Source organism: Heterodontus francisci, chromosome 15, assembly GCF_036365525.1.
Source record: "Heterodontus francisci isolate sHetFra1 chromosome 15, sHetFra1.hap1, whole genome shotgun sequence".
NCBI lineage: Eukaryota > Metazoa > Chordata > Chondrichthyes > Heterodontiformes > Heterodontidae > Heterodontus > Heterodontus francisci.
The window spans coordinates 63,509,012-63,526,639 of NC_090385.1; the positions used below are offsets into that span (position 1 = coordinate 63,509,012).

Sequence of the window (17,628 nt, forward strand, 5' to 3'; positions counted from 1 at the left end):
GTCCTGTGCACCTTATCTAAAACAAAGTCCACTGCTCCCCAAACTCTCACTTGATTTGTTGCCCAACTGCTCCACTCCCTGCTTCATGCCCTCAATTACCTGTGAGTACCATTACATTTGCATCTGTGTGGAAGCATTGAGCTTCTGGTCAGTCTATCCACAGCAGCACCACTTAGATTGAGAGCTCTGAGATTGAGATCCTGGCAGACAGGATCCTGTGTATTATGATTTTGCGAATACTTAATCTGAATGTATGCATTATATGTAAAAGCTCACCTGGGCATACATTCAGTTCCATGTACCTTTATGCCCAAATACAGCATGTAATGGAAATTGCCAGTTCTGATGAGATTTTGAGTGAGTATACAAGCAATGTTTCTTGAAAATGAGTCATGTGAAGCTATTAGCTGTGTAATTGTATGTTATTTATGTAGGTGTGTATGATACAATGTCAAGTGTGTTTTCAGCATCATTGAAATATTGATAGCCAAACATGGATGATTTCACAGCTGTCTTGACTCAATGAGAGCGATTTTAGCCTAACTCGCCAGGCAGGAAACCCACAGAATCATGTGAAATGTCTGTTTTACACCCTGACCAATATTGCTCTCCATTAACTTTGAGTAAAATCAGGCAGGGTGTAAAATCCGTGCTGCACCCAATCTTCTTAGATTCCTGATGGGAAGGTTAGGTTAAAATTGTCCTAAATATCTCTAGCAATCTGCCATTTTCAGGAGTCTGTACCACTGATGAACCAGGTGTGATCTTTTCTGAAGTAAGTTAGTGGAGTCTGCATTGAAGGACTGTGTTCCTGGACGTATCTAGTTAATTGAGAGGATCGTCAGCCAGGTTTTATATTTTACTATTTTAAAAATATATATATATTCTTGTGCCCAGGGTTTCTCTGTGCAGCCCACTGTAGATCCATTCGCTGACTGAATAAATGGTATTCCTAATACTTTCAATCAGATAGGCTCCGTCCTCACAGTATTTCTCAATGTTACCTCAGTGTGTCTGTTGGAAAGCATCACTAGTCTCTTGAGACTAATTATAGGCAGTTTTTTCTTTCTCTGCTGATCTCAGCAAGTATTTGCCAAAGACTGGAGGGTGTAAAATGTGCAGTTCCCAATGGATCTCACCAAAGTGACCATAGTTCATGTGTGAGGGTAGACAGTGATGAGATATTCTGCTGCACGTGGCACCATTGCTTGACCCATCCTTACCTGTGATCATGTGCACTCCAGTAGAAGTAGTAAGAACTGGAAAATGGAGTGGTAACTCTGATCAATGTATCCTTTCCTAACAATGTTAAGCCAATTGTAACATACCAACCTTCTGTCTCATCTGAGATCAACTACCTCAGCACAGTCTAAAGGTCACAATTAGAACCTTTCTACGCTTAGCTACACCCTACCTTTACCTTAACAAGAGGCGAGAAGAGTGTTGCCCTTATCTGAAATTTGCAACCTGTGTCTTACAATAAATGTGTTACTTCCAGGGATTTCTGGCTGCTGGTGAAATTGATCCATTGAACAGAAGATTTGCAACTGTTCACAGGCCAGATGTTGTAGTACAAGGTATGTTTTTGAATTAATTGTTACTTTATTCATTGTTAAGACAGTTTTCTAATTTGGACTAAACGGCACAGGCAGTACCTCCAAAATTACCTACAAACCAACTTAATGCAGTATAGGGTGATTAAATTATGCATTATTCAACAATAATGACCAAGAATTGGAATACAGACCATGTTTTTACTTTAAATATACATATGGGACATTTACAGACTGGTTAAGTTTGAACTTTACTTTCCCAGTCATTCTGAGCAAGTTTATATCCAAGGTTAATTCAGGAAGAACTCTTGCTGCAAGTAGAAGAAAAATCGAAGTGTATTGCGTTTGACATTTGATATTAATATTTAATTATAACCCAGTTGTAACTGGTTTCGACAGAGCTATATCCCAAATAGGTTTGGTCCATTTGTTTGGTTTTTTGAGACAGTTGGCAGCTCTCTATGGAATAAAGGAGGTGGAAATGAGAGAAGAAAATCTTATACAAACAGCAGCAACAACAACTTACACCATTTACACAGAAGAACAAATGAAAGCACTCTACAGGGGTGTAATCACAAAAATGGACACTGAATCCCCAAAGATTGAGGTATTAGGAGGGGTGACCAAAAATAGGAATAGTACAAACCTGTACTTTGCAAACAGTTTCCCGATCTTGGCATTAATAGTTGCAAAAGTAAAACCCATACGTCTATAATTCTATTTTTTTTAAACTGGGACAGAGATTTAAGTTGTAACTTGAATTGATCAAATGTAAAAAAAAACTTATTGCTTTATCGCTTGCTTCTTTAAACAAAAAGGAGCAAATGCAAATATACTAAACCTTTAAGATAGCTTTGATGTTGGAGTGTCAAGTATATGACTTGTCCTTTTTTATGCTTCTCCTGGGCATTTTCCATCTGTTTGTTTCCCTGTTGCCAATTTTCGCAGCTTATTTGCAACAGCGATCAATAGGTATCAGATTCTATTTCTTGAGTAGAAAGATTTCCTGCTATGCATTCAAAATAGAGTAAGCTTTGGAAATTGTAGCTTGATGGACTTTGACAGTAATGCACTGCACCAACACCAACAGAACCAGAAAAGCCCTAATATAATAAAAACAAGAAATGCTGGAATCACTCAGCAGGTCTGGCAGCATCTGTGGAAAGAGAAGCAGAGTTAACGTTTCGGGTCAGTGACCCTTCTTCGGAACTGACAAATATAAGAAAAGTCACAGATTATAAGCAAGTGAGGTGGGGGTGGGGCAAGAGATAACAAAGGAGAAGGTGTAGATTGGACCAGGCCACATAGCTGACCAAAAGGTCACGGAGCAAAGGCAAACAGATTTATTTCAGATTTCCAGCATCCGCAGTATTTTGCTTTTATTAAAGCCCTAATATAGTCAGGCCACACCATGTTATTTGTTTGTATTGAGTGGTGCTTTACTTCAGTGCTTCTGGATAACAGTCACAAGTCTTTCTTGAAGTCAAAGATTTCAGCCAAAAGATTTAGACCAGACTCAATATCATATGAAGTTCATTAATGAAGACGAGATATCCTTGGTACTGTCAGCTTGGCTAACTGGCCACTACATGAGTCAGAATATTATGAAATCAGGCCCACATCTGGTTATGAGTGTATAATCTAGATTGGCCGTACAATCTAGGGCTGAGGGAATGCTTCACTGTTGGAGGTGCTATATTTCAAATGAGACAGTAAACTGAGTTCCCATTGGCCTGTTCAGGTAGACATAAAAGATTCCAAGGCATTTTGTCAAAGAAGCGTAGGCAGTTCTCTTGGTGCCCTGACCAACATTCATTTCTCAACCAACATCATCGAATCAGATCAACTGGGTATACATCTCAGTGTTTATGGGACCTTGCTGTGTGAAAATTAATAGCTGTGCATACCTACAAAACAGCATTGAACACACTTCAAAAGTAATTAATTGGCTCTGAAGTGCTGTGAGATGTCTTGAGGCTGTAAAACACACTATATATATGTAAGCGCTTTTTATTTTTGTCTCATGGCCTTGTTTTTGCCTTCATAGTAATGGTCATTAGCACTGACCATTATTGTAGAGTAAATCAGACAGCAACTTTCGGAGTATGCACGTGCACAATTAAATGCGGAAATCTGAAAGTTGCAGTCCGAGTTACTCTGCTCCTCCACTGATTCTGCTATAACAGGACCTTGCTGATAGGTTCGGCATTGCCATACATGCAACAACGTGAAGTTGGGATGCTTACCACCAGGTACCTGCTAGACACTCCAGAGAAAGTTAGGTTGCTACATTTAGGCGTAAATGAATTTCTAATGGTGTGATAAGTAATCGTTATTGCCAAACAAACCCTCTGGCCCTGAAAATATAATTTTACAAATGTGGACTCTCATTAAAGGCCTGCTCGGGTATAAAATTGAAACCCGACCCAACCACAGCCAACTCGTACCCCCGGGCCCAAGTCCTTGAATTGTTTTTCACGCCCAACATGACCCGAATATCGCAATAAATTTAATGATATCAAACATTTTATTGTGCTATACATTGTCCAAATGATAATACTTGTGATCCTGTTCAGCTGTTCCGGCAGCAGGCTATTCCTGCAGGTGGAGTTGTGGGGAATCATGGGTGAGCCTAATCCCGTGAGTTCCCGGAAGCAGCACTGTCCAGCCCGACCCGACCCAAGCCCGAATGCTGGACTCAGTATGTTGACCCGACCTGATCCTAACATGTGGTCGGGCCTAGTCGGTTTTGGGTTGGGTAGCCATGCTTTAACTCTCATCCTCTCAGAAGTTAATTGGAGTTGGAGATTTAAAAAAAAAAAATTTTTTTTTTTTCTTTTTGTGTTTCTTTTATTTTTCTCTCTTCATTCCATCTTTCTTACCCAATCTTTGCTTTCTTTACATGATTTCAGTCTAATTTATACTTCCTGTTTTTGACTTTGTATCTCTTTGGGGATTTTTCAGTCTCCTTGTAGAGCCTAGCTGTTACTTTCCTTGTTCATCGATGCCCTATCGTCAGATGTTGACTTAGAGCAAGTCTCCGCTCAAAAGCCCATAAAGGTTTTGTGGGCAGCTGTCAGAGGTGAACAGCGAGTGCCATTTCTTTATTGCTGAATGTAAAATCTGTGCCATTATCTTCCCTTGATACTGAAGATCAGCCGTCGGATTCATGTGATGCTGAGAGAGGACTCGGGACATGGACTCTTTAAGGCCCGTTCTTGATTGAGCTCAAAGCCAGATTTAAAATCTGTTGTACTCTATTTCTAGGTTTATTTGCCTCTTAGGTCACATTTTTGGGAATGCTCACTTAATTTTTTTGTGAATATTAATTTCCTGGCTCACTGCGAAGTATAGAAAACTTAAATATCCAATGATTCGACATTGACCCGTATTGGTGGCGTGATTAAACTTTATTCAGCACAATTGAGACTTGATACATTACTTTGTCTTGAGCATAGTATACAAGGTATAATTAAGAGTTACGTTACCCTCTTTATACCTTGGGCAAAAGTTTCATTAACAGGTGCCTGCACCCCTGACTTGTCCTCCGAATTTCTTGGCAGCAGCCCCCCTGGCCCGGACCCCTACTTTGTCCTCTGGCTGTCTCTTGAAATCTTCAACCCCTTCTATCTGTTTGGGCACCCTTTTTATACCCCTTTCTATAATTCAAAATCACTAAATTTTGATTGACAAATCATTGATTTAAAGTCATCACCTTATTGTCCTATAATAGGGATTGCTTGTAGACGAGGCCCTGGCTTTGCTCCTGTTTCAGTCTCATGACCCCTGACATAACTTGTTTTTCTACTTTTGAAGCTGCTATCAATGCAATACAAAGGCCTTTTTTTTACACTGGCCTTGGTCTAATGATTCTGGCTAGAGGAGGCTTCCCTTCATTCCTCATCACATTCCAGTTGAGGTACCTAGTCTTGGTTCCCATGGGAACATAGTTGCCTCTGCTTGCTGTCCTTTCTCTTTCTTATTACTGCTGCTTTTTAAATTTAATTAGCCATATTATCCATTGCATCTCTTTTAATTATCCTGCTTCTCCTATTACCCTTCCCTAATGTTATCGGCATCTGCAAGGCATAACGGTCTCTTAGATTAATACGGGGAGGTGGTGGCATGATGGGAATGCCACTAGACTGGTAACCCAGAGCTCTCGGCTTATGCTCTGGGAACATAGGTTCGAATCCCACCAAGGCAGATGGTGGAATTTGAATTCAAGTAATAAATCTGGAATTAAAAGGCTAGTCTAGTGGTGACCATGAAAGCATTGTTGATTGTTGTAAAAAAAAAAAAAATCTGGTTCACTAACGTCCTTTAGGGAAGGAAATCTGCTGTCCTTAACTGATCTGGCCTACATGTGACTCCAGACCCACAGCAATATGGTTGACTCTGAAATGGCCTAGCAAGACAATCAGTTGTATCAAACCACTACAAAGTCTCAGAAAAGGAATGAAACCGGACGGACCACCCGGCATCGACCTAGGCACCAGAAACGACCAGGGCAAACCCAGTCCTGTTGACCCTGCAAAGTCTTCCTTAGTAACATCTGGGGGCTTGTGCCAAAATTGGGAGAGCTGTCTCAAAGACTAGTCAAGCAGCATCCTGACATAGTCATACTCACGGAATCATACCTTGCACACAATGTCCCAGACACCATCATCACCATCCCTGGGTATGTCCTCTCCTATCGGCAGACCCAGCAGAGGTGGCAGCACAGTGTTATGCAGCCCTGGGAGTCCTCAACATTGATTCCAGACCCCACGCAGTCTCATGGCATCAGGTCAAACATGGGCAAGGAAACCTCCTGCTGATTACCACCTAACGCAACCCCCTGCCCCCAGCAGCTGATGAACCAGTGCTTCTCCGTGTTGAACACCAATTGGAAGGAGCACTGAGGGCAGCAAGGGCACAAAATGTACTCTGGGTGGGGGATTTCAATGTTCATTACCAAGAGTGGCTGCTAGACAGGGACTGCGGCAGGTGGTGAGGGAACCAACAAGAGGGAAAATCCTACTTGATCTCGTTCTCACCAATCTACCTGTCGCAGATGCATCTGTCCATGACAGTATTGGCAGGAGTGACCACCACACAGTCCTTGTCTTCACATTGAGGGTACCCACCATCGTGTTGTGTGGCACTACTACTGTGCTAAATGGGATAGTTTTCAAACAGATCTAGCAACTCAAAACTGGGCATCTGTGAGGCGCTGTGGGCCATCAGCAGCAGCAGAATTGTATTCAACCACAATCTGTAACCTCGTGGCCCGGCATATCCCCCACTCTACCATTACCATCAAGTTGGGGGACCAACCCTGATTCAGTTAACACTGTAGTAGGGCATGCCAGGCGCAGCACCAGGCACGCCTCAAAATGAGGTGTCAACCTGGTGAAGCTGCCACACAGGACTACATGCATGCCAAACAGCGGAAGCAGCATGCGATAGACAGAGCTAAGCAATCCCACAACCAACAGATTAGATCAAAGCTCTGCAGTCCTGCCACATCCAGTTGTGAATGGTGGTGGACAGTTAAACAATTAACAGGAGGAGGCTCCACAAACATCCCCATCCTCAACGATCGGGGAGCCCTGCACATCCATGCAAAAGACAAGGCTGAAGCATTTGCATCCGTCTTCAGCTAGAAGTGCCGGGTGGATGATCAATCTCGGCCTCCTCCTGAGGTCCCCAGCATCACAGATGCCAGTTTTCAGCCAATCCGATTCACTCCACGTGATGTCGAGGGAAGGCTGAAGGGACTGGGTACTGCAAAGGCTATGGATCATGACAACATTCCAGCAATAATACAGAAGACTTGTGCTTCAGAACTAGCCGCGCCCCTAGCTGAGCTGTTCGAGAACAGCAACAACAGTGGCATCTACCAGGCAATGTGGAAAATCACTCAGCTATGTCCTGTGCACAAAAAGCAGGACAAATCCAACGCAGTCAATTACCATCCTATCAGTCTACTCCCGATCATCAGCAAAGTGATGGAAGGGGTCGTCGACAGTGCTATCAAGCGGCTCTTGCTCAGCAATAACCTGCTCAGTGACACTCAGTTTGAGTTCCGCCAGGGCCACTGAGCTCCTGACCTCATTAAAGCCTTGGTTCAAACATGGACAAAAGAGTTGAACTCCAGAGGTGAGGTGAGAGTGACTGCCCTTGACATCAAGGCAGCATTTGACTGAGTAGGGCATCAAGGAGCCCTAGCAAAACTGGAGACAATGGGAATCGGGGAAAACTCTCCACTGGTTGGAGTCATACCTAGCACAATGGAAGATGGTTGTGGTTGTTGGAGGTCAATCATCTCAGTCCCAGGATATCATTGCAGGAGTTACTCAGGGTAGTGTCCTAGGCCAAACCATCTTCAGCTGCTTCATCAATGACCTCTCCTCCATCATAAGTTCAGAACTGGGGATGTTGGCTGATCATTGCACTATTTATTTTTTATTTTTATTTAGAGATACAGCACTGAAGCAGGCCCCTCGGCCCACCGAGTCTGTGCCGACCAACAACCACCCATTTATACTAACGCTACAGTAATCCCATATTCCCTACCACCTACCTACATCAGGGGCAATTTACAATGGCCAAGTCTTTGGCTGTGGGAGGAAACCGGAGCACCCGGCGAAAACCCACGGGGTCACAGGGAGAACTTGCAAACTCAGCACAGGCAGTCCCCAGAATCGAACCCGGGTCCCTGGAGCTGTGAGGCTGCGGTGCTAACCACTGCGCCACTGTGCCGCCCACAATGGGGACCGTACATTTTATTTAACTGTAAGAATGCAGCAATTTAGAGATACAGCACTGAAAAAAGCCCTTCGGCCCACTGAGTCTGTGCCGACCAACAACCACCCATTTATTCTAACCTTACTGTAATCCCATATTTCTTACCACCTACCTACACGAGGGGCAATTTACAACAGCCAATTTATCAACCACCTTTGGCAGGTCTTTTGGCAGTGGGAGGAAACCGGAGTAGCCAGCGAAAACTCACGCGGTCACAGTGAGAACTTGCAAACTCCGCACAGGCAGTACCCAGAATCAAACCATGGTCCCTGGAGCTGTGAGGCTGTGGTGCTAACCACTGCGCCACTGTGTGTTCAGCACCATTCGCGACTCCTCAAATACTGAAGCAGCCTATGTCCATATGCAGCAAGACCTGGACAGCATTCAGGTTTGGGCTGATAAGTGGCAAATAAGATTCGCACCACACAAGTGCCAGGCAATGACCATCTCCAATAAAAGAGAATCTAACCATCTTCCCTTGACGTTCAATGGTAACTCACCTCCTGTCTCCCCAGTGCCTGTCCACCATCTGCAAGGCACAAGACAGGAGTGTGATGGAATACTCTCCACTTGCCTGGATGGGTTCAGCTCCAACAACACTCTAGAAACTCGACAGCATCCAGGACAAAGCAGCCCGCTTGTTTGGCACCCCATTCACCATCTTCAGCATTTACTCCCTCCACCACCGATGCACAGTGGCAGCAGTGTGTACCATCTACAAGATGCACTGCAGCAACTCACCCAGGTTCCTTCGACAGCACCTTCCAAACACGTGACCTCTACCACCTAGAAGAACAAGGGCAGCATATGCATGGGAACACCACCACCTGCAAGTTCTCCTCCAAGCCACACACCATCCTGACTTGAAACTATATTGCCATTCCTTCACTGTCGCTGGGTCAAAATCCTGAAGCTCCCTTCCTAACAGCACTGTTGGTGTACCTATACCCCAAGGACTGCAGCAGTTCAAGAAGGCAGCTCATCACCACCTTCTCAAGGGCAATTAGGGATGGGCAATAAATGCTGACCTAACCAGCGATGCCCACATCCCAGAAATGAATAACAAAAAAAGGTAAAACAACATATTTGTATGGATATTCTTGGGATTATACAGGTACAGATACATTTTCTAATTAGATACTTATCCTAATAAACATACTGGAGAATCCCCAGATATCCTGATAACTCACGCCTTGAAATTAGGTATGAAACTAGTGATGCTACTACACAAAACTGCATGCAGAACACCAAAAACAGCAGGCATTGGATAATGCCAAGTGGTCCCACAAGTAACTAAGCTAAGGAAAGCTCTACGACAACCAATTGAAAATGATGGTGGACAACTAGGCATATAATACAAGGGGGAAGCTCCATGAATATCACCATCTTCACCCATGGTGGAGACCTGCACGTGGGTGCAAGGAACAAAGCTGAAATGTTTGCAAGTGCCTTCATCCTTGGATGTTCCTACTCACTCTTCTCTTGAGGTTCCTGCTATGGTAGATGCCAATTAGATTCACTTCATGTGACACTAAGAAATGGTTACGTGCACTGGGAGAAGTAAGAACTATGGACAAAATCCTGGCTGTGGTGCTGAATGCACCAGAGATAGTTGCTGCGCTCATGAAGCTGTTCCAGTGCACCTCTGACACTGACATCCACCAGACAATGTGGAAGCTTGCCCAAATATGTGCTATCCACAGATCCAGAATATGTCTACCCCGGCCAATTACTGTACTATCATCTTCCTCCCAATCATTGATAATGTGGTATAGTTCAGTCAAGCAACAGCTATTCTTCAGTAACCTGCACACCAGTGCTCATTTTGGATTCTGGCAGAACTGCTTGGCTCTGGATTTCATCACAGCTTTGATCCAAACATGGTCTGGAATGCGCTGCCTGAGAATGTGGTGGAGGCAGGTTCAATTGAAGCATTCAATAGGGAATTAGGCAGCTATATGAAAAGGAAGAATGTGCAGGGTTATTTGGAGAAGGCAGGGGACCGGAACTGAGGCAATTCTGTTTCTGAGAGCCAGTGCGGACACGATGGGCCAAATGGCCTGCTTCTGCACTGTAACAGTTCTGTGATGCAAAAATGCATACTGAAGGAGAGGAGAGTGTAGCTGCAGTCAACACCAAGGCAGAATTTGACTGAGTTTGGCACCAAGGATCCCGAGAAAAACTGAAGTCAATTGGAGTCAAAGGGAAAAACCCCAGTGGCTGGAGTAACTTACACAAAAGAAGACAGTTATGATTGTCAAAGGTCAGTCATCATGGCCCTAGGACTGTGCAGGTGGTCATTAGGGAAGTTACCTATGCCCAACCATTTACAGCTACGTCATCAATGACTTTCCTTCTGTCTTCAGGTCAAGATGGTTCTATAAGATACAATTTCGTTCATAACTTCTCTGATAATTAAGCAGCCCATGTCTGGCTACTGCAGACCTGAATAATATATAGGCTTGGGCTGGTAAGTGGAGTTAAATTCACACAATATAAATGCCAGGTAATGACCATCATGAACAAGAGTAAGCTCAATCATCTCCCCTTGACCTTCAATGACAACACCATCATTTGAGCCCCTAGTTATAAACCCAGCGCACAGAGATGAAAAACATCTACATTTTGTTTCTATCTAAAATGCCTCTCTGTTTAATTTCAGTGGCAATAGTGGCAGAAACAACAGGAATAAAGGAAGTCCTAGAGAAGCATGGTATCAAAGTACAAACTATAACAGACGTTTTTCCAATCCGAGTGCAGCCAGCTCGTATTCTTTCTCGTATCTATGCAAGACTTGGTGAGAAAATATTTTCTCATTTGTTTCCACTGCTTGTGGGAATTATTATGAGATTATTTAATGCACTGAGATTTAATTTTAGTTGTTTACTGGATATTAATACTTTCCTGTGCAGCAATAATGGAGATAAATTAACGAGGAAAAATATTAACAGGCAATCCAATGTTTTGCACTCAAATGTTAATGCTATGAAAAGGACATGGCCCATTTCAGGTACCCAGTATCAGTATTAAATCATAAGAGAAGGTGTAGCAAAGAAACTGCAAAATAAGGCTATTTCATGTCTGCCCAGCAATGTGCCCGAGCACAAGAATCATAAGAGCACCTTCTAAGCTATAGAAATTTAAAAAAAAATTGAAATCCCATTGTTAACGCATAAAAATACAAAAAGGCAAGGAAGAAAAGATCATCAGACCTATCCAGCCAGACATGATGCAACCACATACACCGTTCATTTGTTCCCCGAGCCACGCAATCTCCTGCGAGTGATTTTGAAATGAAAACATGCAACCAATGCAGGGAAAATTCAGGAAAATTCCTCTCCAACTCATTGAGGCAACCAAGCAAGGTTGAGGCAATGTTTTTTTCTAAACTAAATAACCCAAATTCTTCAGGCTTATCCTAATAATAAAGTCCTAAGGCTGGGTATCATTCTAGTTGTCTTCCTTTGCAACTTCTCTAGAGCTGCTGTATTCTTCATCTGGGGACCAAAACTGGACACAACACTTCAGGTTTGAAGATTATCGGCTTTGGTTTTCAAGACATGGCTTGTACTTAAATCTAATTATGTTGACAGGTCGCAATAAGAGAATGATGCTGAGTGGTCGTCCTTACCGGCACATGGGTGTTCTTGGCACATCAAAATTATATTTTATGAGGGATGAAATCTTTGCTTTCACTCCTCAGGTAAGTGCAGATTCACCTCATTTTAAATTCCTTTTCAGAAATTAGTTTTGAATTTCTTCTAATGAATATAATCACTCCTTTAGGTGTACTGCACAGCATTTAATAGTCCAGAGTTCTCAGCACTTCCCTGATAGCTTGAGATCATGGATTTAGTAGGAGCTTGAATAGACCATTTAACCCCCGAGCCATTTAGTTCCTTGAGCCTGTACTGTGCCATTCAATTAGATAGTGGTGGATCTATGGCCTAACTCCATATTGTCATTCTAGGCCCCCACCTACCAAGAATGAGGCACATTAATTTTGTCATTAACATTGATTTTAAACTGTCGCTGGAGCGAGGAAATTACTTGTTAAACAGATCAACTGTGGCTAGAAAAGATATTTGCATATTATCGGACAGTGCTTGGAAGGACAAAGGACCGTTCCCTGACACATTCAACCCACAATGGATCTTGATCATCAGGTATTGTGTGTAAGAGGAGCATTCCAGAGGTTGCTAAGATGATACAATCAAGGACTGGTTAGACCAACTGGTCACATGACTAACTGGCTGTTTCAGGGTCTTTTGAACAAGCCAGAGAGTTTGAATTGAGAACAACTGTTTGCTCCTGGACTGAGAAGATCTCTCTTGTCTGCTCCCATCTATTTCTCACAAACCTCTGAATCCACTGAAGACACATCTACCCCAAGAGAGAAAAGTCTGCTACAGCGAACAAGGTTTAAGAAAAGTACTGGGCTCCGGCGATAAGCAAGATCTACCTACAATCAAGGACTCTACAGTGAGCTCAAAGAACCATAACAAAAACTCTTCAAATATTGCCTCAAACTTTTCCACTTTATTTTTCTTCTCTTTTCTGTCTCTATTTGCATGTGTGTATCGCGTATGCATTCTAGCTTGGGCATGTCGTGTATCCGTAGGCGTCAAGCGAATTAGAGTTTAAGTTCAAGTTTAATAAATTTCAACCTTTTTTCTTTAAACCTATGAAAACCTGTTTGGCTAGTTTCTTTGCCTTATAATTGGAAGTTAGTGAACAAGGATTCACCAAGAGGGAGCTAAAAACATGGTGTGTTTAAAATAAAACCCTGTTACAGTAAGACCAGGTGAAGGCTGAGAGGGACCCCTTTCTCACCTGGTTGTAACAGAAATTCGGGGGCTACCGTCCTGGATTTTACCCACAGACAAACGAGAGAAATTGGAAGTGGGAAGTCAAATTGTTCCCAATCAAAAGGAGCAAGATTTCACTACAGGTTTTCTTGTGGTTGTGTGTACTTGAATACTGACATGTCTGCAACTGAAGCTAGTTGTGTCTCCCCGAGCCAGGATGAAGTAACATGGGATGAGTTAAAATCACTGTCTATGGAAGAGTTGAGGAAAATGGCTGAGCACTGTGGGATCACTGTACATGGCAAGGCTAGGAAGTCTGAACTCCCAAGAATAGTGGCCAACCATTTTTCCCTTGAATCTGAAGAAGCAGAAACAGGGTTAGAAGCAGACAGGGTATTGTTAGCAAAGATACAATTGGAACAGAGGAAACTTCAATTTGAGGAGAAAGAAAGAGAGAGACAGAGAGAACCTTCCAGAAAGAATGCGAAGAAAGAGAGCTGATGTGGCTTGAGTTAACCAGGGGGTGACCAAGTAACCCCAGTGAAAGCATGGCCAATATGGAGGACCGTAATTCAGGGCTGGGTACAGAATTGTTAAAACTAGCTCATCTAATTCCAAAAATAAATGAGGTGGATGTAGAAGAATTTTTTGTGTCCTTTCAGAAACTGGCAAGGCAGCTGAAATGGCCAGCTGAGACCTCTGGCCTCTTTTATTACAAAGCAAGCTAACCAGAAAAGCCCATGAAGTTTATTCCCTGTTGCCAAATGGGAGTTCGTCAAATTATGAACTGACAAAAAATGCTATCCGCGGGGCATATGAATTAGTACCCGAAGCCTATTGCCAAAAGTTTAGAACCATCAGGAAGCAAGCTAATCAAACCTATCTGGAGTTTGAAAGAAGTAAGCAGCTGGCTTTTGACCAGTGGCTGAGGGCTCTTAAAGTGCAGCTCAGCTATGAGAATCTCAGAAGTAATTCTGTTAGAGGAATTTAAACACTCTCGCGCACTCTCCATAAAGACCCATGTAGAGGAGCAGCGGGTTCAGAGAGCCCGGCAAGCGGCTGCTCTGGCCGATGAGTTTGCTTTAATTTATTAGTCAGTTTCCCAGGGGAGAACCTTTCCTAATCACCCCCCAGATCCAAAAAGGACAAAGGGTGGGAAGGTGATAGGAGCCCAAGCAGTCCGGGAGAGAAAGCAAAGCAGGAGACAAGGGGGCCCTCCTCTAGCCAAAAGGGAAGGTGCTGTGAGCAGTAAGAGTGAAACCCAGAGACCTGTGTGCTTCAATTGTAGTAAAGCAGGGCATTTAAAAGCTGACTGCTGGAAACGAAAGGGAGAACCTAAATCAGGGCACATCCGCTCAGTGAAGAAGGGACTCTGATGGGACAGGACAGCAGAACAAGCTGTGGCTTTGACTGGAGTGAGACTGAGACCCAGGAGGCTTACTACTACAGGTGCAGGAAAAGTTAATAGGATTCCTGAAGGCTATCAGGGTTTTGTGTCTGAAGTGAAAGTAACCCCATACCCCTCGAGTGGGGCAAGCAAGCCCATAGTAATTCTCAGGGACAGAGGGGCCACAAGATCCCTTTTACTGAGAAAAGGCCTGACCTTTCCCCCAGAATGGTATTGAAGGGTAGTGTATGCCCTGTACCTGGTGTGCGACTGGTTTCAGGACCGGTGACCATGTCCCTAGTTTGCCTGTGGACGGGATTGACTTGCTCCTGGGTAATGATCTGGTGGGGGTGAAGGTGGCAGCCCCCGCAGTAGTGAAAGAAAGACCGCAGGAGCTCAGAGACAGGGCAGTGGCAGGAGACGGTCCCCTGCAGTTTCCATGAATGTGTAATAAATCAGGCCATGATCAAACCAGCTCCCCCAGAGGAGACTGAATTGGCACTGCAGGTCTGTCTGTCCGAGACTTTCTTTGTGAAGTTCGAAGCCCCAGGGTGTGAATTAAATAAATTTTCCCTAGCTGAGACTCAGCGAGCCGACCCAGTATTGCGAGTGTTAGCAAAGGCTGCCCAGTCTGAAAGTGAACCAGAGGGAGTCCCTGATTGCTACTATTTAAAGATTGAGGTAATGATGAGGAAATGGAGTTCTCCTCACAGACCTGAGAGCAAGGAGTGGACAGTAGTTCACCAGTTAGTGGTGCCACAGAGGTACTGGAGAGAAATATTAAGAAGGGGCCACGAGACTACAGTGGCTGTGCATGTCAGTATATGAAAGACCAAAGCTCGCGTAAGACAGCTGTTTGACTGGCCTAAACTCCACAAAGATGTGGTGGAGTACTGCAGGAATTGCCACATGTGCCAGGTTGAGGGGAAGTCCCAACCTACAGTGAAACCACCCCTAAGTCTTGTACCAGTGTTAGGAGGTCCCTCCAGCAGGGTAGTGTTGAACTGTAAGGTACCCCCGCCGAGATCAAAAAGGGACAGGCAGGCGCAAGGCTGGCAAAAGGTTAGACAAGGAAGGGGAAAAAGTGACCAAGAGGACAGGTTAAAGAAAGTCCGGGAGGAATTCGAGACGAAATCCCCTACTGTCCGGTCAGCCAACCCCGAAACATTTGAAAAGCTAGACCCCACATGCTCCTATGTAAATGCAGAGACTAGAAGCACCCCACCAGAGTTGCTAACAGCATTTACAGGAAAGTGCAGGAACAAAGACAGACCTGTAGGGGGCTCAGAAACCGTGAGGATGATGCATCACCTAGTCGAAGTACCACAGGGGAGTGCAGTAGAGTCTGGACAAATACCTGCAGGCAGGAGTGTCCCAGAGGACAAGGAGGAGATTAGTGAAGAATCCTCCAGTCAGAAAAAAAAAGAGCCACCCATCCCCTGAAGTCAAAAGCCTTTGCATGACTCAGCAAAGTTCTGAAGTTCAGGATAGACCCGCCCACTACTGACTGCCCTAAAAATTCCAACTCGGGGCTCATTAAACCTAACCATCTCAAAGACCCTAGGCAGCCATGCAAATGGGCAAACTGAAGAAAAACCTCCCCCAAAAAAAACACATTTACTGGGATGCCAAAAATGGGGAGGGGGAGCAGTTTTAATTAGTTTTAGGATTTATGAATGAATGTGAATGAATGAGAGAGATGCTTGTTTTTCCCCTGCATCTTATATTATCTCTCTTGACCCTTTTAATGAAATGCTCTCTTTAAAAATTGCATTTCATTCTGCTGGCTTGGAGATGTCATGCTAGGTCCTCACCTGCCAAGAATGAGGCACATTAATTTTGTCATGAGCATTGATTTTAAACTGTTGCCGGAGTGAGGAAATGGCTTGTTAAACATGTCAGCCGTGGTTGGAAAAGACATTTGCATATTATTGGACAGTGCTTGGAAGGACAAAGGACCGTTACCTGATGCATTCAACCCACAGTAGACCTTGATCACAAGGTATTGTGTGTAAGAGGAGCATTCCAGAGATTGCTAAGGTGATACAGTCAAGGACTGGTTAGACCAGCTGGTCACATGACTAACTGGCTGTTCCAGGATCTTTTGAACGAGCCAGAGAGAGTTTGAACTGAGAAAGACTGTTTGCTCCTGGACTAAGAAGATCTCTTGTGTCTGCTCCCATCTCTTTCTCACAAGCCTCTGAATCCACTGAAGACACATGAACCTCAAGAGAGAAAAGTCTCCAGCGAACAAGGTTTAAGAAAAATTCTGGGGCCCAACGAAAAGCAAGATCTACCTACAATCAAGGACTCTACAGTGAGCTCAAAGAACCATAACAAAAACTCTTCAAATATTGCCTCAAACTTTTCCACTTTATTTTTCTTCTCTTTTCTGTCTCTATTTGCATGTGTGTATCGCGTATGCATTCTAGCTTGGGCATGTCGTGTATCCGTAGGCGTCAAGCGAATTAGAGTTTAAGTTCAAGTTTAATAAATTTCAACCTTTTTTTTTTAAACCTATGAAAACCTGTTTGGCTAGTTTCTTTGCCTTATAATTGGAAGTTAGTGAACAAGGATTCACCAAGAGGGAGCTCAAAAACATGGTGTGTTTAAAATAAAACCCTATTACGGTAAGACCAGGTGAAGGTTGAGAGGGACCCCTAGACCCCTTTCTCACCTGGTCGTAACAATATATATCCCTTTGCCCCATAATGCTTAATGCCTTTGGTTAACAGCAATCTATCAATCTCAGATTTAAAACAATTGACCCAGCATCAAGTGCTGTTTTGTATAAGAGTTTCAAATTTCTACCATCTTTTGAGTGTAGAACTATTTCCTAACTTCATTCCTGAAAGTACTGGCTCTAATTTTTAGATTATGTCACTGATCTTAGATTCCCCAACCAGCAGAAATAGTTTCTCTCTATCTACCCTATCTGTTCCCCCTTAATATCTTTAAAAAATTTGATCAAATCTCCCCTTAATGTTCGAAATTCTGGGGAATACAACCTTGGTTTGTGCAATCTCTCCTCATAATTTAACCCTTGGAGTCCAGGTATCATTCTGGTAAATCTAGACTGCATTCCCTC

General features: G+C 43.6%; 1 protein-coding gene across 5 annotated transcripts in view; it reads left to right on the forward strand.

Moving 5' to 3' along the window:
• phka1a (phosphorylase kinase, alpha 1a (muscle)) overlaps positions 1-17,628 on the forward strand; it is a 213,366-nt gene that overhangs the window by 84,814 nt on the left and 110,924 nt on the right. For all 5 annotated transcript variants that reach the window (XM_068047677.1, XM_068047673.1, XM_068047674.1 and 2 more), the window contains 3 exons: positions 1,499-1,577; positions 11,008-11,142; positions 11,939-12,048. In XM_068047677.1, the coding sequence (XP_067903778.1) occupies positions 1,499-1,577; positions 11,008-11,142; positions 11,939-12,048 (324 nt within the window). The remainder of the gene's footprint in view (positions 1-1,498; positions 1,578-11,007; positions 11,143-11,938; positions 12,049-17,628) is intronic.